At 43.2% G+C, this 22943-nt stretch overlaps 1 protein-coding gene across 1 annotated transcript; it reads right to left on the bottom strand.

The window, feature by feature from the left end:
- Nucleotides 1-930: 930 nt before the first annotated feature.
- Nucleotides 931-19066, bottom strand: LOC144170350 (carcinine transporter-like). The gene is made up of 11 exons (XM_077700098.1): nt 18819-19066; nt 17388-17789; nt 14770-14873; nt 14500-14654; nt 13659-13827; nt 12268-12397; nt 11923-12014; nt 10198-10412; nt 9392-9573; nt 8288-8466; nt 931-3396 (listed from the first exon to the last, which is right to left on the bottom strand). The coding sequence occupies exons 2-11, from the start codon at nt 17787-17789 to the stop codon at nt 3345-3347; spliced, it is 1680 nt and encodes a 559-aa protein (XP_077556224.1). The 5' UTR covers nt 18819-19066; the 3' UTR covers nt 931-3344.
- Between the last annotated feature and the right edge of the window lie 3877 nt (nt 19067-22943).

The following is a 22943-nucleotide window of genomic DNA, read 5'->3' on the forward strand; positions in this document are numbered from 1 at the left end:
TACCAAACAATTGCACTCGGGTAAAGTTCAGCGAAATGAAAGGGTTTTGTTTCGGTCATTGCCTTTTGATTTTGGTAAAACTGTTTTTGTTTTCGTTTTACGGTCGTGCATTTTGATGCACGACTCGTTTTCCCCGAGGTCAAGCTCCATGAGCAACCCAGTTTCCTAAGAAAAGGGGTTTGGTAATTTTTTGTTAGATGCATCAAACAAAAACTTTTATTTAGGGACATTTGGGTACAAAAGTTTAATGCCAATGAGCTCCCTGGATTGTTAAAAAAAATGCATCATCTTTGTTTTACATCAGCATAGTATTAATAGCCAAAACGTATGGCTTTTGTACATCAAGTGTACACTGTTCAGAAACTAAAACCCCGAGCATCGCAAGAAATGCAAAATTGGGGTTGCCCCACTGCGGTCATACTCGTAGAATTTCCTATGCTCTGCCCGTATTATGAGGGAGGCAGGAGCATGATGCCGCAACCAGCTCAAACAAGAACAATGATAACGAGTACACCTGTATCATTATTACGATAAATTGTAATGGTCATTAGCTGAATTGGAGACATAAATTTGTCTCCATATGAACAAACAACAAAAAGGAGTACTATAGTCCCGAGCTCAGTTTCGTCTTGGTTTCTGTATAAACAAGGATTATCTCTAATGCTCTGAGAATATAACAGTAAAATCCCTCCCTCCCCTAAAAAAAACTCACAAACTTTATGTCATAATTAGGAAAAGGCTAAAGATACAGGACAAACTAAACAATGAAACTTTCTCTGGTATTCCTAAACAATAATGCTAGTACTTCAAATATGCAGAATCACAGTTTTAGGTTATTACAATAAAAACAATCTGACCCCATAAAACATCTGCAGCACAAATGCCAAGTTCTGCACTCAGCAGCTACGTGAGAAAGACAAGAAACAGGAGTGTGTCAGCAGCTTCCACTAATTTAATTTGCACTCAAGCCATTACAAAAACTTCACTTTGTTCACATCAGGCAGCAACAAATGACTATATTAAAAAGAATTAACCGTCGTGCATTTTAAAGGCAGTTTTTGCAGCTGCAAGCCCTGTTAGCTTAAAAACAGTGCGAGCTATCTTTGGGAGTCACAATGCATTTCGCATTCACATAATCAGGATGAATTAGCTTTCAGTTATGATATAAATAAGTTAATGAAGGCAAGCACTTTCTTTTGCAACACAAACGGACTCGAGCAAAGCCTGGGCACTGTTAATATGCCGTCAAAAAAATGAGTGCAAAGGCTAAATTCACAAGTGCAAGGATCTTTTTTTTTTTTTTTAACTAAAGTGCACATTTTTTTAGGAACAATAGATACCACTCTGCTTCATGGCCCCAACATCCATCGCGAGATTCATACAAGGGCCTGTTATCGTTGTAAATGCAACCCTCTTGAAGTATTCGAAGGTTAAATGGGTGCGCATTAATACAATACCATTTGGCTACAGCTGCCTGGAGTTCGCTTGGATAACCTCGTAAGCTATCAAAACAAATGAGACAAAAGTGTGACCATGCACCATGCACCTGTTTTCACACAGTGCACGAGATCATTTTCAACTTTCCTTTTACCAGACACACATCGAATACAAACAGGTCATGCAAAACGGCCTCCAGTCGAGTACGATTGTTTCAGTAGAGAGAAGCTTGCAAATGGCATGCAGCTAAACAAAATGAGTTCTTAGAAACACTCGTCAGATCACTCAGCACGTTAGAAGCATCTCAGTCACAACCTCGCATACACGTTGAACTTCTCTTTTCAGCCAGTGCGATTATACACTGATAGCTGACAAACTGCCATTAGTTTAATGTGCAACTTGCCTAAGATATGTTTCTGTCAACAAGCAAGCTAATTTGTTCCCAATTTAGTTTGACACAGGTAAGTACACACACTTTGTTCAAAACGGGTGACATCGTAAACCTTGTAGGATTACACTATAGTTAAGACAGGCACTTACATTAACATTAGGACAGGCACTTTGACAGGTAGAACAGCCAGGAAAGATGACACCTATTGGCACACGTACAGACGCAGAGTTTCAGGTGTAGCATGTAAATACTGTGCCGTAAAAACCCAACACTGCAGTGTACAAGTGAAGACGCATTGAAATAACTGCACGTCATTTAGCGGCTTCCAGTGCTCGAAGCCTATACAATATAGTAACATACACATATGCCCATGGTTCCTTCCAGAAATACCTCCAGAAATACCAACAACAGTTCGTTCTCTGTGATGTCTTAAACCTTTTCAAGCAGTTTTCACTGAAAGGGCCGCACACAAATTCGTTTTGCTTTGCACTGTGCACAAAAAGATGTGACACCATTTCGTTGATGAAAGCTATATCACAACAAGACGTTATGGCATACGCAAAGGTAAAAGTGCGCTAGTTAGCTGGCTTGTAGTTTTAGTTTTTGGTTAAATATACTAAGTCACAATTCAATTATCCTGATCCTAACTATTTATGTTGTAAAATATTGGCCTCAACCTTTAATTACAATCTAAACTGCACTAATGTAAGTTGCTTGACAGTGGACTTGTTCCAGCTTTTAATCTGATGTTGACGGCCGTATGACCGTTCCCCTATTTTATCAGACAAAAACCTTTCTTCTAAGGCACTGCCATCCTGCAACAAACACTCATTTTCAAGGGCTTTAACTATTAGAAAGAACACTTTGTGTTTAAACAGAAAAAATACCATTTTTCCCCTGTAGTACTCAACCGGCCATAATTATCACAATTTAGGCCCCGATACCCAGCGTAGTAACCCGTTATTCAGCTTTTTACACTGCCCAGTATATATGTGTTATGTAAAAAAAAGAAAGCAATACAATAAATCATGTTAAATAAAAACCTAATTCAGCCACTCCAAACAAAATGCCAAGTGGTGTATGATTTAACAACACGGAACCAAAATATTAAGGTTGTTCAGGAAAACATATTTGTAAGGCGCCAAACTAACAAATTTGTTTCTTGTCAAGCAAACATGTCTTCAGCTATACTGTGACAGCTTTGATTACCGTGAAAATCTTTGAACACGTCTGATGTGATAACCCCCACAGGACTTGTTGGTTTTTTTGAAGAGATAATAAGAAATAGGCTAGGTGTTTTTAATCAAAATATCACACGTTTCGGAACAGTACACCTGCGGGCATCATACATGTTGTAAATGCACACCCCAAAATAAAGAAAAGCACGCATTTTTTCTTTTTCTACCAGGGACATTTCAGTTTGGAGTGGCTCCGTAACCAGCTAGAAAATATATTACATTCCCAACAAACTGAACCCGTTATAACGCTTACAGAAGAAACCGTGCTTGGTCCACGTTCAGCAACTTGCTGCCTCCGGGCCAGCCGGTGAGTCACATCTCGCTGCCTCTCTGCAAGGGAATGAGAGCAATGAGGGAGTGTGTGAGTTACTCCTTTAAATGATCCAAAATAAAGTGAAAGGGAAAAAAAACAAAGGAAAACAAAATAAATACAAGGGAAAGGGAAAAAACCAAAAAACAAAGGAAAACAACATAAACAAAAGGGTATTTCTTCTATTATGATTCGTGAAGCCACAGTCACAGGCTTACTGAAGTGACAGCCTCATAATCTGGCTAAGAATTTGCATGCTTTAGTCTGTACAGCACTGATTTATCAAGTGTAAGCCAACTGTTGCGGCAATGTAGCCTTTGTTCAACTTTGAGTAAAATTATGCTGCACTTATTCTTGCCGTCAATCAGACTAGTAACCATAGTACATTCACTGGGCAATCCACATATCTTCACTACAGCTCTAGTGGATGTCCAAGGGATGCAGCAAGGGATGCAAGAAACCAGGGTATGCAACAAGAAGCTGAAGGTAGAAGGGTGTCACGGCGGGCAAACCTAACGAAATTCAGGGCTAATTATGTACAGATTCGTCAAACAAGAGATCACAACATCTGGAAGCCATTATAAGCCTTGGTCATGCTGTGGATGATGATGGTTATGATGATGACGGCAACGATGACGATAATAATGAAGACAATGTGCAGTGACCACAGCAACCTTTCACCTTTTGGAGCAGGTCTTGAAGCATTTGAACAGTAGCCATTTATGCCCTTAGTGCCCATTCCGAATATGCCTGCTTTTCACAAAGCTAACCATGCTATACTACTTGCGCCCGGCAGCCTGCCCCAGTGCCCATCCAGGAAACTGTGCGAGAGGCAGCAGCTGAGATTGGCAATGGTAAAACTGATGTAGTCAAGGGTAACTTGGCCACACCTAGGCCACTGTGCTTTTAACCATAAATAGAAAATTCCTTGTACAATCTATCAATAGAAAATGCACAGCTCGGTAAAATTGCTAGCATGTGTGGACAACAGGCATGAAGAAACATCAACCTTCTTCAATGTAATCAAAGCCCACCCAAGCAAATGGTTAAAGGGACAGACAACCGATTTTTGTCGCGTATATGTTCTCTAGCTCATGTGAAAGCCAGCGTTTTATATAGCCGGTAACCACAAGCAATTTCTAAACAAATCGGCGGAAATAATTTTAATTTGGCAGCAAACTTCCTGAAATCGGAAGGGTGGCGGTTCGTAGTGTCGAAACTTGACACTACAATATGTGTCCCTGTCACGTGACCTGCAAACCTAGCAACTACTGTAACTGCTGAAATGTTTATTTAAGTATTGAAAACCTTTTAATACAAGTATTTGTACAAGGTTAAATTGCGTATGTATTTCTAAACATTATTTTGAAAATTTTAAAAACACGCCGCCCACCGTCGCTGGGGTGCTCTCGGTGGGGCTAACCAACGTTTTTAGATTAGATCAGTTGGCAAAGAGCGCGGCCTTCCAAGCACAGCGGCGCGGGCCGGGTCTGTCGCCGACCAGGCGGTGGTGCTGCGGTAGCGTTGAGATCGGTCTCGGCGCGTCGTCTGCTACTCGTTGCTTGGAAAGGCGCCGGTGAACGACCACCGCACACCGTTATGTTCTTCTTTGACATGCGAAATCCAACTTTGCTCTACTCTTACGCTTTAGTGACAAGAGCTTTACATTTTTATCGACATTATGACGAGAAACAAGCTGTACTTAAGAAAAAAAAAAAAAGGCAAGGCAAACACTGCACAGTCCGCTTGTCTTCAGCTGCTTCCCGTTCCATATATTTATTTTCCCCCAGTACGGGATCTCTTATAGCTCAATAATGTTTAAAGCATATCCGAACGCATCTTACGCTACTGAAACTGCGGGGAAGCCTACAATAGCCCGCCATCTACTTGGAATCAAGAAAAGACGCCTCAAAATTTTTATTTATGCTGTGGAAGCAAATGCAGCAGGCACGTTTTCACAACAACATATTTACAATCCCAACAAAACTGATCAAGTGAGCCGATTGGAAACCAAGTGCTGACGTGCGCGCTCAGCACGCGCTCAGCAAATTTTTGGTATTTTAAGTGCGGACACGAAAAATTACGATTTGTTAAGCAGCTTCGCTGTTAACAAAGAAAATTGAACCAATTATTAAACCAATGTTTTTTATTTCTTTGACAGGTATAAATGTGGTTTCTTAAAAGAAATAAACGTTTTTCTTGGATCAGAATGCTTGTCGTACTGCTATTCTTTTTTGTTGGTTTGTAAATCTGATGGACTATCTGTTAGGGTCACAGAAACTTTCATTTACCTTCTTGTAGCCCTGATATGCCGATTTTTTAAAGCGTTTGCCTTCATTTATCTTCTTGTAGCCCTGATGTGCCGATTTTTTAAAGCGTTTAGCCTGGTAGTTTTTCCGTTGAGCCATCGCTTATGCTATCTTCTGCGTTGATTTTTCCTGCTCGTTTCTTTTTGCAATCTACACATAGGCAACACTTCTCAGTTTTGGCTAGTCAGATTGATTTATAAGAGGTTTAACGCGCCGACACTTCACAGGCGATGAGGCGCGCCGTGGTGGAGGGCTCCGGATTAATTTTGACCACGTAGGGGATCTTTAACATGCGCTGAAATCTCGAACACACGGGTGTTTTCGCTTTCCGCCTCTATCAGAATAGCGGCCGCAAATCGAACCCGAGTCCTTGCGTCCAGCATCACGGCGCCAGTCACCGCGCCGGCTAGGGATCTGATCTGACAGCACTGCGAATATGTTGTGCTACGTACACACTGCATGCCCTTTCACGGCAGTTGTTGCGGATGAAACGTCTGGAAACAGGTAACATTTGTTCCAAGGGCTGATCTTGGAACAAATGGGATGATCTTTAAGGGATGATGCTACATTCTTCCGCCTTGCCAGCTGGGGCTGAGTATTCCCATTTTTATCGCTGTAGCTACACGGCGGGACAAGCAAACCTCTTGAATTAACTTCAGCCGACAAGTTTTGCCCGACTACTGCAGCCTTCTCAATCACACCCAGAATCTTCGAGCTTGTAGAAGATAACCTGGGTAGACGAAGCCTTCACATTCTACGATTGAAATGTCGGACATTTGCTGAATTCCTGCATAACCGCGAACCACAGCTCAGTTCCCAACGTACGTGCTGACTTCGGCGCTTTATACAACACTTATACCGCCACTTACGCCAGTTTCATCGCGCAAAGGCCCATCATTTTGGCCGGACGTAACACAGGTGGGAACCACTGTCATCCATTTGGGTGGTTTTCGGCATGACTTTGACGTCTTTGGTGCCGACAGATGCTCAGGTATGTCAGGGAAAATATGGGGCGCCGCGCCGTCCCTCCGAGTCCACCTGCCTTACGGTATCCTTACAGTTTGACCGTTCACGACGTGTTCGTAACAGTTGACGATGTCTGAAGGCTCACAATAAATGTCACAAACGTATGTTTATGGCGTAACCTTGAAGTTTTTCCGCGGAATCGCGCTTTCCCAGGCCTTCAATCCGTCAGGACCCTTCGGTGCTTTGAAGAAATGCCGCTGCACAGACTTTGCCGCTTCCGAAGCATACCCCAAACGGCAGCCCGGCGCGCAGCACGTCAACAAACCGCACCGACACTTCAGAGATCCACTAAAATATGTATACACGATGACAGCACAGAGCTAATATGTTAATACGGACGTGACGAACAGGCGAGCACCAACAGCACAGCGAAAACACATTCTAGTCCAACAGATGGCGCATTCGTGCAAAATAGACCGTTCAATTAAAAAAACACACAAAGGAACAGGAAAGCCTGTGATTCAAACTTTTTTAGCTGGGGACAAGTTTTTAAACATCGTTTTTCATTTCGCATACAGACAAAAGTATGTTGCCGAGCTACTCTATGTCATGGTTGCCAGCATCATTTTTTGGAGGTACACATACGGCTCGTAGATCTAAAAATTTCTATTTAAAAAGTTCTAGGGCGTTATCAGCAAAACCGCTTCTCGTCAAGGTGCTTTAAGTGATGCCCTTTCATTTGGGATAGAGAATATATACTTGACAAAAATCGGTTGTCTGTCCGTTTAAGATAAGATACCGTATTTACTCGCATAATGATCACACTCGCGTAATGATCGCACCCCTGAAGTTTGTCGTCAAAATTCGACTTTTTTTAATTTCCCGCGCAATGAATGCACCCTGAACTTGCCGCAGCAGTATGTCGTATGTATATGCCAAGTCCAGCTGATGATGATCGTGCTTACCTCTGTTTCCTTCCCTTTCAAAGCGGACATGGCTAAGTTATTGCCACAGACTTGCCGATATTAGCGATATCGACAAGAATGCGTTCAATATTGATGAGGAAGAAACTCTCACTACATGCACATAATGTACTCCCAAGACAAAGAGAAATGTGCTCAGCTTGCATCGTTGGCCGCCATGTCTGTTTTGATGCCCCACATTGTGACAGTGGCAGCCAATTACTGGACGCCCTGTTGTCACCTCGCAGCAAACTCGTTCCAGCCAGTTCCGTAATTCATAAGAACACTGCATTTTGCATCACTTTGCAAAGCGGCTGGCGGCGGTGTGCGGAGTTTTTATTATGTTTTTATTTATTGCTTTTATTATGTTCATGAGACCTATCGTAAAAATTTTGACCCGCAACTTGCTTGCTTTATCTGTGCTCAAAAGTTTTTCGTGAAAACTTTACTCCACGTAATGAACGCACCCTTAAATTTGCACCAAATTTTTTTGAAAAAAAGAGCGATCATTATGTGGGCAAATACGGTATAATGCTTGCCAAAATTACAAAAAATGTAATTCCTTAAGCACAAAATGCTCTAACAAAATGATCTCTAACGCTAATCCTTCAAATAAGTGCGATGTAAAAAGCACTGTTACCCCGCATCCCCTTGAGGAAAAAGAGGGGACTGACCCTTTGTTCCCAAGGCAGGGGAAGTCCCAGATGCTCTGGTCCGCCCCGAAGAGCTCCCCGTCCTGCAGGGTCTGGGGCATGTGCTTGCCCTTTGTCTCGGGCAGGAAGAGCGACAGGACACTCAGGGCCAGCGACATGACGCCCGTGATGAGCATCGGGTACGTGGGGTCCAGCCGAGACTGCACAGGCAGCAACAGAGAGCCCCGATCCAGCAAACAGCGCACACCAATGCAGCGCAACGCAGACCTTGACCATTACCATGCACCTTGTTTACATGTTTTGCTCAATCGAGATAAACGTGCTAGATTCAGTGTGTAATTCAATGTTTTGGTTATCCCAACTGCTTATATGCCTCAGGGTTACAGCAAGCTAGTGAACATGCACTTTGGCACTACTTTGCACAAATATTGCGTGGAAATGCACTGCACATATATAACAAAATCTGTCTGGTTAGCACAAAGTAGGCTCACAAATATGTTTTTCGAACACAAGTGAAATATATCACCTGCCCGTTATGTTGCAAAGGCACTTAAAATGCCGGTGAGAGAAGGAGGAGGAGGAATAAACATTCAATCGAGCAGTGAATGTTGTTGGGTTGACCACCAGGTGGGGGATCTCTTTAGTCCAAGAAGCCCTGGGTCCTGGCGGCCTGTCTTGCCCGGTCTACCAGATGTTGTTGGTGATCTGGGTCGGAGGTAGTTGACTGACCCTCTCGCTGTTCAAATGAGGGATTTGGATTTGGGGCAAGGGATAGTGTGTGACGGCACTCCCACACCATGTGGTAGAGAGTGCATGGCTCTATGCAGAATTTACAAGTGTATGTGTATAATGTCAGATGTATTGAGTATAATAATGTACCATGTGGAAATGTGCTTGTCTGGAGCTCTTATCTTTAGCATAAAATCCTTTCCTGGGTTCCCCCAAACAAAACAAGAGGGAGGATGGAAACTGTCGGCAGAGCCCTGGAGCCATCACATCCATACTGAGCTTCCCTACGTGTGCAATCAGAAAACATTGTTATGAAGTACTGTGCGAAGTGCAAATTAAGTATGCTACCAGCTGGCAACTAAACACGCGAAGAAGCTTCTTTCGGGAGCGACTTGCCAGGTAGACAATGGAGGGGCTGACGTAGAGGCTGAGTGTGCCTGCAAAGCGCAGAAATGCCAGGCCCCGACCCCTGAGGACGGTGGGGTACACCTCTGCCGAGTACTGCATGATGGTGTCGTACTCAGCCGTCAGGCACACCCTCATCAGGAGGCTCAGCACCAGCACAGACACGGCCGAGCCTACACAAGAGTAAAGAGAGGGATCGCACTGAACATGCGCCTTTGTCAAAGAGGACAAGCAAAGAAACATGACCTCTTACTGAAGGATGACACCAAACAAATTTTCGACGAGCATGTTGATATTCACTACAGCAACATTTTGCCCCCAAGACGGCTTTAAGAGTAGTGAGCATGTGATCTGAAGATACGCTAGCTGTAAATATTATTCCAGAAATGAGGATGCAGCTAACAGAGGCAATTATTATCTTCCGTTTCAGAGAGTTGCAACTGCTTTTATGTTTTTCCAGCCGCTCGCTTACATTCGCTCACCTGCAAATTCTGAAATCAGTGAACACATCAACTGGCATGCACCTTGAAAGAAGAAATGTCAGCAGACGTTTCTCTTTTATGCTTACCACTTACATATGGTCCTGGCAAAATAAAACCATCTTCCCAATGGCATCCCTCGCTTAATCTTTGCTTTTCACAACAAAAGTGTGCAAATGCACACTGGCTCCTTCCCATTCTCCCCGTAGACTCCGTTTCCCTCCCCAGTTTCTCACCAACCGCTATGTAAACCTCAAACCAAAGACAGCTTGAGGTGCTTTGTTGCACCCTTCACAGCACCACCGCAAGCAGGCTCACCATTGCGGAAGAGGATGGAGAAGATGCCGACAACGCCGGCCACTCCCGTGACGATGATCATTGGCCAGCGGCGACCCAGCGTGTCCAGGCCAAAAAGCACTAGCAGCATGCCAGGCAGCTCCACAAGGGAGCCAAGCGTGTACGAGAGGTACACATCGGTGCCCAGGAACGACGTGTTGTACACGTTGGTGTGGTAGCAGCAGTAAGTGACAAACCTGGCAAGCAATCCAAGAAATATGCAGCAATCGACGTGTGCTTCCAACACCTTTTCTACATGTAAACTTTATAGCACATGCACACAAACAGCAGGTCACCTAAATATTTACCAAATTCTACAAAAAAAATTTGAAACTGACTGTGCTACATTTCGCAGTGATTAGGTGCTATATACTCACAAAGTCAAAATTGGCTCTAGCAAAACACCTTACACCAATGATGATCATCATACATGCAACCACAGATGGACAAACAATGTGCAAATGCTACAGAATGGCAAGCTAAAGGCAAAAGCCCTTTGAATCTGTGGCAGTGTAAGTACCCCTATGTGTAAAAGCTTCAAGATGTGGGGACACCTACTACTCTGCTTTAATTAGAAGCCCTTGCAAGCAGGCTTTGATTAGAGGAAGCTACCAACTGCAACAGCTTTCACATTACGTTTGTTGCTGACTGAGTCTAGAACAAGGCTTGATGAGCCAGGACCCTCAAAGAGGTAATTTATAAAGACCTCCGCTGCTTCCACCTCGAGGTATACAAGTTTCATAGGCTTGCAAAATTTTAAAGCAGCCATGAAGAAAAAACACAAGTTTGGTTCATTAAAAAAATTACCTTGTTAGAATCATACTTTTAACGTAAACTTCGCTCAAATAAGCTACATAATTAGGAAAAAAGGGAATGGTCATGCGACCCACTAGCTCATTTCCCGCAACAGAACCTACGATGTCATACCAGACACCTCTGCGATTGGCGGAGGGCGGCAAAAGCACATGCAAATTAGGCAGAGCCTATAAGCTTGCTGAACGAGCTATTTGCGCTTAAATTTAGGGCACATTCTTTTTAAAGCCCTAAGAATGGTGGGACAAACAATGGAACTTACGAAAGCACACGTAAACATAGAATTACCGATGCGTATGCTGCTGTTGGTACTGCGCGCACTATGCTTGGTTCAGCTGCACAGGACTGTGGGGCTTTGGGGTTGTTTCAGACGACGCTGGCCGGTTGACACAAGCGACAATGTCTTATGCGACGGTATTTATCGAGCAAGCACCATGTTTCACGAAACGATTGTCTCCATGAACAAAACAAGCCAGGTACAAATACGTTCACAAACAAACCAAAGGCAGAAAACGGCTTGCCGCGGTGTGATGGCGCCATCTAGGTTCACTAACAGTAAACAAGGCCCTGTGATGTCATTGCAGACCACAAAAACGCACGATTTAGCGGGAAAATCAAAATTTTAACTTAAATTAATTAATTTCTCAGTGAATAAAGCATCATTTGCATTCAGACAAGCACTGGGGGCACTATAAAACACGAAATCTCTCGAATAACGCAAACTTGTGTTTTGTTTTCATGGCTCCTTTAATGGCAGGGAACAGGTTTAACACCCAAAATAACTACCCTTTCATGGCAGTGTAAACTACACATAAGCTAGGGCAAAGAAGAGCAGAGCATAGATCTGATGAGCTTCATATGCAGTTAAGAACATTCAACTGACATAGAGCTTACCATGCACAAAGCATAAGCAGTGAGTGCTTGCGAATTCTCGGCGTGCGGAACAAGTCCAGGAAGGTCACCCTCTTGGACTCTTCCCTGGTGCCCTGGAAGATAACACACATGGGCTGAAGTCAAGGCCAGAGCAAGTGACTCGTGCTTTTCGGCGGACACAATGCAGGTACTGCTCACTGTACAGCTTGTGCCGAGTGAAATTAGTAAAAGTGGAATAATTTTACTGGAATACGAACAAATTATGTGTTTTGAAATGTCTGTAATGATAAAATGCTTCTATGAGTTAAACTAATCATGGGCATGCATTTTAAGGTGTTCCTTCGAGAACAGGCCTTAAAAATGTACCCTTTCTGCCTTTAGCTCCAGGTTCTCTGGGATGTGTCGCTTGTTGAAGAAAGCCACCTGTTGCAGGTATCTGACAGCAGCCTCATTCCTACCTCGTGTCAGTAGCCAGCTGGCAGATTCTGGTACAAACCTGCACATGCAAAGAAAAAGCTCCTTTGAAAATCTCATGGCAATAGGGTGGGGGTGGAGGGTATTTGAGCAGCTAAAGTGGCAATGTTAAATAGTCTCACAATTTGGCATTGCTATTGAGGATAAGTGACTGGGAAGCCATCACATTGAAAGCAGCAAGTATCGTACAAAAAGCAGTGGCAGACCCAAAAGTATCAGTAATTGGTAGACCCAGCTTTCTCTCTCATCCGCTGAAAAAAAAAAAAAAGTCTACTCAATACTTTTATTTGTCAACATCCCCCAACATGCATCGAGCAACAGCCACACAAATTTAATCTAGTGGCATCGAATGCTAAGCCCGAGTGCTGCTGGTGATTTAAATGACAACTGATGCCAGCTGTATGGTGCTTTTATATCTAGTCCCAACCAAACAGTGTTCGAAATATGATTTCAGCATTTTTAACAGCTGAGTTGAAATTCCACGATAAAAGCTTGTATGGTAAGCCCCACATAAACCCATTTGGTTAGCTAATCAACAGTGACTGCATTAAATTTAGGGCAGACCACAAATTATCCCTAAATAAAGGCATGAAGTTCCATCACAGCTAGTAAGTGTACTGGAAGAGCACTGACTGGACAACTGAGCATTTAGACTATAGATTAATTTAGACCACCTGGGGAGGGACCATTATGTGCACTGAAATCTCGGCACACAGGCATTTTCGTTTTCCACTTCCATGAGAAGGACAGCTGCGAAGGTCAGGATTGAACCAGTGCCCTCACTTGCTCAGCTACACAATACTGTAGCCCCCATGCCACCACAAAGGGTACATTAAAGGACAAAAAAAATACACTACTTGTCAACTGGGACGGTTCCCCAGATCCATTTTATTTATTAACGCATAGATAGCACAAATTCCGCCGCAATACCAATTTAAAATTGCCCCTGCCTGAGTTTTGTGGTAATAGTTTTCTTAACCGTCTTTTCTTTCAAGTGTGCTCAGAATGAATGTATCGCTTATAGTACATTTTTTTTAACATGCCAAAACTACAAAATCACGCTCTTACCATCAAGTGACCTGTGCAAGTATGCTCTTGTCGAACCTTACAGTTAAACTTCCACACTGGGGCACAAGGGCTTCAGAAGGATAAGGAAGGCATCGTAACCCAATCCGCCCCAACTCACAACTTGTGTAACCTGTTTCAAGGTTCTGCCCTTTCCCCTGCCCCTTTGCGGGACGGGCAAAAAAGCCCCCACGGCAGAAGTGCAGCCACACACGCACCTCATGAAGACCACAACCAGGAGCAGGGGCATGCTGGTGCAGACTGAGAGGTAGGTCCAGTTGTGGATCCCGTAGGCCAGCCAGGGGCACAGCATGGAGAAGATGATGTACGACAGTGCCCACAGCACAATGGGCAGCGTCCGCCAGCGGGGGCCAATGTACTCCAGGCCTGTTCCCGTCGCACATCACACAGCACTTCACATATTACGACACTGCAACACCTACCAACTTATTCCGGCTAGAAAAACAACTTGAGAGAGCTTGCTTGATCACTAGATAAAATGTATGTGACAAGTTTCAAAGAAATGCTGAGAGAGCTTGCTTGATCATTAGATAAAATGTATGTGACAAGTTTCAAAGAAATGCAGCGGCTAAATGGACCGGAAGGCTTAATATGTGATTTGCTTCGTACACAGAGCCCCCAGACCCAAGATATTGCCCAAATATGACGGAACATCCAATAGACATCCCAAAAAAGTACCTAAATCCCTGTCCCAATCTTACAGCCCGTGGGTGTCCCTTGGGCATCTGCAATGGAAAAACTCTGAAAATATGCAAGGACGACTATGACTCGTGCGCATGTGCAAAAACGTGCATGTATATGTGTTGATTTGCGGAAGCATAAACGTGAATTTAGTCAACTCAATGTTTTATTCTTGTATGAGCGTGTCTCAATTAAAGAAAGTACAGCAGATACTTTGTGCATTGATGAAACATCCACAGAATATACCAAAACTGTGCCGTTTTAGCTACCAGTCGTTTCGACAAGCAGAATTTAACTTCGTTAAGCTTGCGCTCCAAAGCTGCGCTAAGATGCAACTGGCACCTGCAGTATACTCACTGAGAACATAGGGATCTTCTGAGAGTGGAATGATGCACATGCCGACAAGGAAGCGCAGAATGGCAAAGCCCGCGAGGTTGTGCACAAAAGATGACGCCAAGCCTGCCAGCCACGCCATTGCATAGCTTACCACAATTGATGGCTTCCGGCCATACCTGCACAGATAACCGTACTGCAAACACAGTGCACTCATACGGTAATGGAGCTCTCAAATGAAAAGCTGCTGGAAAAAAAAAAAAGAAGCGAAAATACTTGTTGAGTATGACCTACCTGTCTGCTATGAACCCAAAGAAAACAGAGCCTATGCTTGTCCCAGCATAGAAAAATGTTTGCACATAGTATGAAAGGTGACTTCGATCGCACACCATGTTCAGCTGAGGACAGAAAGGCAAGAACAGATATAAGTCATTCACTCAGCTAGGTAAATATTTACATGGCAGGTAGATGGTGTATTAATGGTGCACAAGGCACCTGAACCAACTTGCATAGTTTTTGTAGTTTTGGAAAGCAATAGCAAAGATTTTCGTAATTCAGCAATTTAAATTGGCATGTACACTTCTTATTCAGCATGTGCAGAGCTTGAACAGCCCAACCACCACCAAGATGGTACCACCACACAATCAAACATTTCCTCCATACCAATGCTGAGACAGTACATATTTCTCCCAAAGCTGGTGGGGCGGTCATGCATTAGCTTTTAGGTTTCACACTTTACAAGCTAGAAACACGCTGTGACCATCTGCAAGAACAACCAAATTGAAATGCTTGCAACTAATTTACACCTGCTTTCAATTTGTGCAATGTGGTGCAATTTTTCCTTCAGTTATAGCCATAGCTGCATACTGCCAAAGACCAAAGCAAGAAACCAATGTGTAGCAGCTGAACTCTGAGCCATAGCAATCCACAATACTTTTCAGGCAACTTAATGTGCATAAAGGTGCTTTGATGGTGTAGCACGATTCATAAGAACATGTCAAATAGCCGCAATCCTTGTGTAAACACCACTCATGCTGCAAGGGACAGTGCCAGTACTGCTAGCTTTTGGCAACCACGGTGTAGGCCTTGAAACACTGAAGGCAACCAACAAGTTGTTTCCAAATGAAAGTCTGACCCCCCATAGCCATTTTAGTGTTGATTCGGTGCCAAAAGATGCCTTAATAGAAATCGCTAATCAAACAATGCATTTTCCTTCCTCATTTCCCTAGGGCACAGCAAGTCCATGACGCAAACGGCGACCCCATGCAGCAATAATCCAGAAGCAAGCAATGCAGCGAAATGTATAGCAGTATAGAAGCAACCGAATACAACGCTACCCGAACTTTCATGTCCTTTGCTGCTCCAAACAGCTAAGCAAAATGTTTTTTCACGGGGGCCGTGATCAGTATAGTACGCTTTGCTGAAGAAAATCATATTGTCTTTATTTGGCCGTGCGAATGATGTCGTGTTTGAATAGAACCAACCACGCATCCATAGGTAGCTAACACAGGCCTCCTTGCATAGCGGAACCTCCCAAGTGTGGATGAGTAGCACCATCTAGTGGCAGCTAGGAAGACGTGTATGCCAGGTGTTGCATACACTTGAAAATTATTACCTTAGCCAAAACAGGCCTTCCAGTGTGCTCTTTTTTTGTTGTTGTTTTAGCGCAGCAAAAGCATGCAGAGGGTCACAATAAATGTGGCTATGCCCGCAGCACTGTACAAGGGCCGCTTAAGTATCTGAACCAGCACTGCACTGAAACCGAAACGAACTTGTTGGCGTTTGGGGTTGCCATGTGATCTATCGGCTGTGTTCCCAGGATATTGTTTCTAGCTTTCTTTTTGTTCTTCGACTTTGACGTTCAAACATGACATAAAAAAACTTCCAGTCAAAATTTTATAAACTTCTGAAGGCGTATTGTTAAAATATTTGTCATGCAATTGTAACCACTCCAGGTGTAAGTTGCGCAGTATAGCCATGGGTGACAACACCTGTCTTCACTTTTTCGCTATTTGTTTCATCTTATTTTAGAAAAGCTAAGTGTAAGAGTGGTATAGTCGTGTTCTCAGTGAGCTAATCTATCGATGCAGTGCACCTTGTATTTTGTGTTTAGTATCAACTCGCCACATAAATGGTCCTGTTGCCCCTATGTAAGCCTGGAAGCCTTAGGGAGTCTTATTACGTATCCCCTGTTGTTCACAGAGGTATTAAGATGAAGTTAGGCCCCATGCTATCCACTGATCAACTAACTGTCTATCAGTGAAGAGGATATCCAAATGTCTGCTTGAACAGGTAACCGGAATGTGTGGACCACAGTGCAAGTAGTACTTATATAGTTGATGACACCGCACCCCGAAGAGAATTCAGAGGACGACGCTCTATGGGCCAAGCAGTGCATGACGACTCTTTCAAATAATGATTTACTGGTACTACTGTAGGTGTAGAAAATCGATTGGCGGGTCGCTTTTACACTTTCACGGTCAGGCACTTTTCCATGCAATGCCATGGTATTTGCTGTTCATTTCGATAGTGATAACGTGTGGAGAATCAAAAAGTTTTGGTTGCTCTCAGCATGTCTGGGATGACCGCCACTGACTCTCACTGAATTATTATGATTCTGTCATCAAATGATGGTGAGCTTTGTCGTGCAATCCTTTGGGCACAGATAAATGCATACCATTTTTGTTTAGATCACTGAGAAAAAAAACGCCTTAGATTCGACTCTCCCTAATTCAATCCTAGCAGCATGACTGAAATTTGGTTTAATGGAGAGGAAAATCAGATACCTTGAAATTGAAACACATAGCTTTATACAGGATCTCCGAATATCTCTAATTGTACCACAAATGAGAATTAGCCGAGGTCAAGTTATTGAGAGTCGACCATGTCCTTAGACTTGTTTGTGCTCTCACCTCTGTCGCAATAGTAGGGTAGAGGTTCCCGTACTTGTAGTCCCAGCCGTTACGACAGGCCACAGTGTCCCACGTAGCATTTGACGTCAGGTTTCCAGTCATCACAAGAGATGTCAGGTTTGTGTCGTACATTAGACACCTGCTCAATCTGCTCCCGCTCTCTTCGTCTGGGGGCAGAGCAAGCTGCCTCAGGAGGTCACTGGTGAGGTTGTAGGCATCCAGAAGTTCTCTGGGAGGCTCATCCAGGCGACACGAATAATCTTCCGGAATGAGGATGATAAAGTACTGGGTGAAGTAAACTAGCGCACACAGAGCCCCTGAGGGGACGACGAGCAACAGAATCAACAACTTCTGGTAGGTGCCGAAGTCGCCCGCCCCCGACAATGCGTCATTGAAGTCCATCTGCAAGGGGTACAAACAACTGAGCAGGAGGTCCCAAGGCCTGATCAAATCTGCCTGCGAGAGAACTAGGAATTGTATATCAGAATCACTTTGAAGACTCCAAAGAAGACTTCCACCCCCTTTTCTTCCTAGTTCATATGCGGGTTGTTAGATCGATAAATGGAACACTAAATTTTTTTCCTGAGCGAACCGCTGCTCCATTCACGCTCAAGCTTCTCACGAAGGTCGCGGTCTATTTTGTTCGACACAGGAACAGCGACGGTACTTACCCATTTATTCTAAAAATACAAAAAAAAATTGTAGAAAAATCGAGTGTTTAGTAGTGTTCCCAGAGACGACCGGCGAAGATACTACGTGAAACTGCAAGTTCTCATGACCTATGCAGAAGTTTTGGGTCGGTGTACAGAGCCCAGTGAGCGTCATTTGTGCAACTGCACCTTTTATGACACCTCAGCGAACGAAACAGTGCTAAATCATCCGTATTCTGTTTTTCAAATAAAGCAAGCAGCAGTTCTGCCGCACAGCTGTAACGGCGCGAAGAATGTCAATACGCTTCGTTATTACATAAAAACTTGTAGAACAACCGTACGCGTATCAATTGGTCAGGGCGGAAAAGCGGCGCAGGAGGACCGGTGAACAGAAAACCGGCAAACTTGGGCGTGAATAGGTTAACGAGACACCTTACCACTACTACGAACAGCCCTCATACTTAGAAAACAAACTAACGACATGCACGTAATTTGAACCATGCGCATTGCAACTCTACTACAGCAGTCCGATTTACAAGTTCGGAAGGGCGCGACCCTTCTGTGCTATGACCTGCCACAGGAACAGCAAGAACTGCATAATTAGCAAGGCGAGCCATGTAGCTGTTTCTTCTTGCTTTCAAAAAATGCACGGGAAAGTTAACCAATCGACAGTCTTTGAATGACCACACAAGGAACGCTTGTGAAGTCTGATACGATTACTACAGGCAATTTTTCCTGTTACGCGGATTAAGTCGCCGCGAAAAAAGGTAAAGGTACGTACCTTAAAATAGTGAGCAAAGGCGATCGAATGGCTAAGTGGCGCGCTACCGGCAAAATACCGAGAAGATAACGCTAAAAGAACGACGATATTGTTGCCGTGCAGACGACGCAATCACATGGGTGCGGAGACCGGCGCCATTTGTCGGCCGGCGCTGTGAAATGAGGGTTGATCCGGATTTATTTCAAAAACAATATAATTTTTGCAGCTTTCATTGGTAATTGTCAGTTGTATGATGCCACTTTAATTCACCTGAAACAAGATAATTTCGCACAAGCTACGTGATACCAGCTGAGCGAATCATTCTCGGTTTTTGACTTCATGGCGGGAGTTTGGTTGCAATTTCAATCCCAATTTTAGATTTATTAGGGCCGCGGTCTCCAAATATAGGTTTGACTATTAAAAATGCTCTAATCCCTCGCTCTGTTAAGAAAATTGCCTCCACAGCGTCCTTTTCTTTCCACCAGACCTCGGCCCGACGATGCGAGGAGTTGGCTTCACTGCAAGGCACGCAACTTTCTGGCTTCTCTGCAAAGCTTCACGTATACTTTTACGGGCGGAGCTGAAGATTGCTTACGAGCGACTTTCGGATACTATGGCATGGTAATATCCGCCAGCACACACCTGGGGCGGGAGAGATTATATCTAAAGGAGATATATTCTGTTGATTTTCTTTTTGCATTCCAGTACCGTTTTTTGTTGTTGTTTTGGTAAAAAAATTCTTTAGCCTTCTTTCCTACTTTAATAGCGTTGATCCTTCGACGTTGCTCAAGTAAGACACATTAGCGAGTTCCATTTCATTGCTCGAAAATATACCAAAATGTAACAGCTACGATGTTTTAATAGCTTCAATGGACAAGGCACGATTCCAGAAAACTATCACATTTGTTTGCCAAGACTACAACCATGTTGCACTTCGATCAAGACTTTCATTAATGGTTAGTAGTTCACACTGAAGTTGTTTGGGAATTCTCTTTCAGCAGTCATCGTCACAACACTGCCCGACATCGACCACCTTCATTCCCAGTCTTGTCTTGCAACATAAGTTGTTCCATTACTTACTGAAACGTATCATAATGAGTGGACTTGATGCAACTTGAATATTACCTCCACTCGCACATGCTCCAAATCTCTCGGGTGTTCCTCGCATAGATGTTTTTCTGTCTTTGTGTCGTCACGGGAATTTTCTATAGAGAGCAGGTAATTGCGTGGTCAGAGGCTGCAGCAAAGTGCGGTACAAAGCTGCAAATCTGAAGACAGACTTCAATGTTGTGCTGTGCTTATGCATGGACCTTTCTGAAAAACACGCTTTCGCTGAGTAATATGGGAAGTTATACCACATAATTAAACTGATGACTCATATGAGAGAAGTAAGTGGACTTGACATGTACTGTTCTATGGGGTGACGGCATTAGTACCACTGCCTGCTTCTATGAAAAGCAAAACTTCTCTGCTTACCAAACAAAGGTTTACAAGAACACAGCACAAGTATATTAATAGGCATACCCGCCCTATAGAAGAGAGGGATTCACAAAAAATTTGCCTTTCTTGGTTGGGTAAAGCATATTAAAGTTCTGTAGCAGGCACTTTCAAACCAGCGCGCCTCCACCAACATCAGCTTTGCTCTGTTTACAGTAATGCTGTCAGTGTCACGTTGTGGGAAAATCAGTGTAGTTCGCTGGCTCGGTACGCACAAAATGTTCATCGATGTCACCTCCCTTTGGTGCCCAACAGTACCCAGCAAGATGAATGAATGTTAATCATCATAATTGCCACTTCGTCATTACTACATAGGATTAACTGCATTCATCTTGCATGTTGTGTAGGGGAAATGCTATTTTTTCAAGCACAGCTGCTTACCCCACATTGTCGAAAAATCACCATGTATGCTTGCAAGCTCGCTAAGTACATACAAGATCGTTCCAATTCATTGAGCCTAAAAAGAGAAGAAACTGCAGGTATGCATGTGGAGAAAGGGTCAATAGTAGGTAAAGGCTGTGCTTACGCCAGTTTTGATGTAATTGACCACATGAATAGGGAGCACCAGCTGTCCGTTAAAAAAAAAAAGGAGTTCACCAGACAGTGCGCCTGACGATGGTGAGAAGCAGCAAGTGCTGGCAAGTTAGAGAACCGCTCCATGCTTGTGAAAGGATTCACCACCTGCACTGCTCACATGATTTGGCCTCACTCAACAAGGTTTGGGAGCCAATTTCAATACAATTGTGTTAATCACCCACAACTTAAGTGAAATCGCAACACACCTTTTGTGGTTGTCTGAAAACTTTTTCACCACTCGGTATGCTGCATTACACAAAGACCACAAACAGAATGTATCTTTTATTGCCCTATAAGTGTATTTGCTAACAAACTCTATTTAAAAGCGGCAAAGGCCACCTAGCACATGACAGCAGCAACAAACCAATACTGAAGGTTGTAGCAACACAGGCTTTTATGTACAGGCCACGCACGTTTGTGTCTAAAAAACACAAACAACAAAACAGGGGGCGATAACAAGAGCTTACCAAGGCAGCAATAAATAAAGATAATGCACAAAAAAGTTCAACAGACACAGAGGTAATATGTTATTTTACAGAACGATACTGAAGATTAACAATTGCACGCATTTTGTAAAGTGTACCAGCTTGTCATCATGACACTGAAATGAACAAAAAAAAATTGCAAAGGTAACGCTTCTCATATGAATTGCTTATGCCACTAATAAAGGAAGATAAAATAAAAGGAGATCAAGGCAAAAAGTATAAACAAAAGAAGCCCTTGAATGAATTCTTGAGTTTTAAAAGCTAACTTTGAAAACAAAAACAAACAGCGACAAAGCAGTGTGAAGAAATACACCTTAGCGCACACTGCTTCGTAACTTTTGTCAAAATTGTCAAAATACTGACACTTGACATGTGGCTTCGTAGGCAGGAGATATGTCAGTCAGTGGACAACAGTGTGCTCTCACAGCAATTTGCCCCAGCTATTGTAGGCATGCAAAACTACAGCAGCAATAGAAAATAAAGGTGTTCCTGTAGGCATTTAAAGTGGCCGAACAAAGAATGGTGCTCACTGAAGCAGCACTAACAAATTCAAGCTCTCTGAAAAAGATTAACTGGCGTTGGCATTCTATGACTCTGAAAACTTAAAAATCACACACAGCTTTCATAATGTTTTATTGCTACGCAATAATTTGTGACTGTATCCAACAAAGAGCTAGAAGTTGCTAGTTGTACGGCAGAAATCTCCCACAAATGCATACATAAAACACCAGGAACAGCTGGGGAAACAAAACTTTTCTTTTTTGAGCAGAATACACACACACACAAATAGAAGAGCAATCAATTTGCTTGTGCATATTAATGATCCCTGTATGCTACATGAAAATTCTACAATCAGGCTTGACTGCTGAATTGCCTGCCTATGAACTTTTTGTATAGTAAAACATTGTTAAACACCTATCGGACCATGAAAACTATCCGCACTACGGAAATTTTAAAATCACCCAGAAAGTATGGTGGGCATATGAGGCTACGCAAAAAGAAAACTGTCATTAATTATACGAAATTTAGAACTCGAATTTCAAAAACGTCCGTCCACTGCACAATTCTTGCCCCCAAAAGCTGGATTTATTGCACTAACAAATTCACTACTTCGGGGACAAGAAAAAAATTGCAGAAACATTAATTTCTTTAAACTGGCATTTTGGACAAGTTCAGGTGTTCTTCTCTCAGCCTACAGTATTTTACATCTCAGAAATAACTGCTTGAGCCAATGAACCACACTGAACTTGACTCGTAAAATCTTTTCAAGCCCAAACTGAAAATTTGGAGACTTTTTAAATTTCAATTCGGCTATCTTCCAAGTTTCATTTAAACAGAGAAATGGAATCTAAATTATACACTAACTGCACACCTTGCTGACCACTATCCAGTCAGATATCACTTATTATTTTCTCTTGCCATTTGTGGTTTTTGCGGAACCAGCCATGGTTTTAGAAACAATAGAAAAGCTCAGTGGTGATGCAAGTATAGTACATGCACAATAACCAGTCAAAGGCACTGTCTCTTATGCACTAGCCAAAAATGCAGTGCTCACTTACACAGCGTTAGGAGAAGGGCGATATAATCG

The sequence above is a fragment of the Haemaphysalis longicornis genome, unplaced genomic scaffold (assembly GCF_048455015.1).
Source record: "Haemaphysalis longicornis isolate Haplotype H1 unplaced genomic scaffold, Haemaphysalis longicornis Haplotype H1 scaffold_2, whole genome shotgun sequence".
NCBI lineage: Eukaryota > Metazoa > Arthropoda > Arachnida > Ixodida > Ixodidae > Haemaphysalis > Haemaphysalis longicornis.

What these genes read in the sequence shown, in the direction of transcription:
- LOC144170350 (XM_077700098.1), bottom strand. Translation starts at nt 17,789, where the DNA reads ATGGACTTCAATGACGCATTGTCGGGGGCGGGCGACTTCGGCACCTAC. An exon ending in AGAAGATCCCTATGTTCTCA is followed by an intron (nt 13,828 to 14,499) that starts GTGAGTATACTG and finishes CGACGGGAACAG; the next exon opens with GCCTGGAGTACATTGGCCCC. An exon ending in TGGAGCTAAAGGCAGAAAGG is followed by an intron (nt 12,015 to 12,267) that starts GTACATTTTTAA and finishes GTTATCTTCCAG; the next exon opens with GGCACCAGGGAAGAGTCCAA.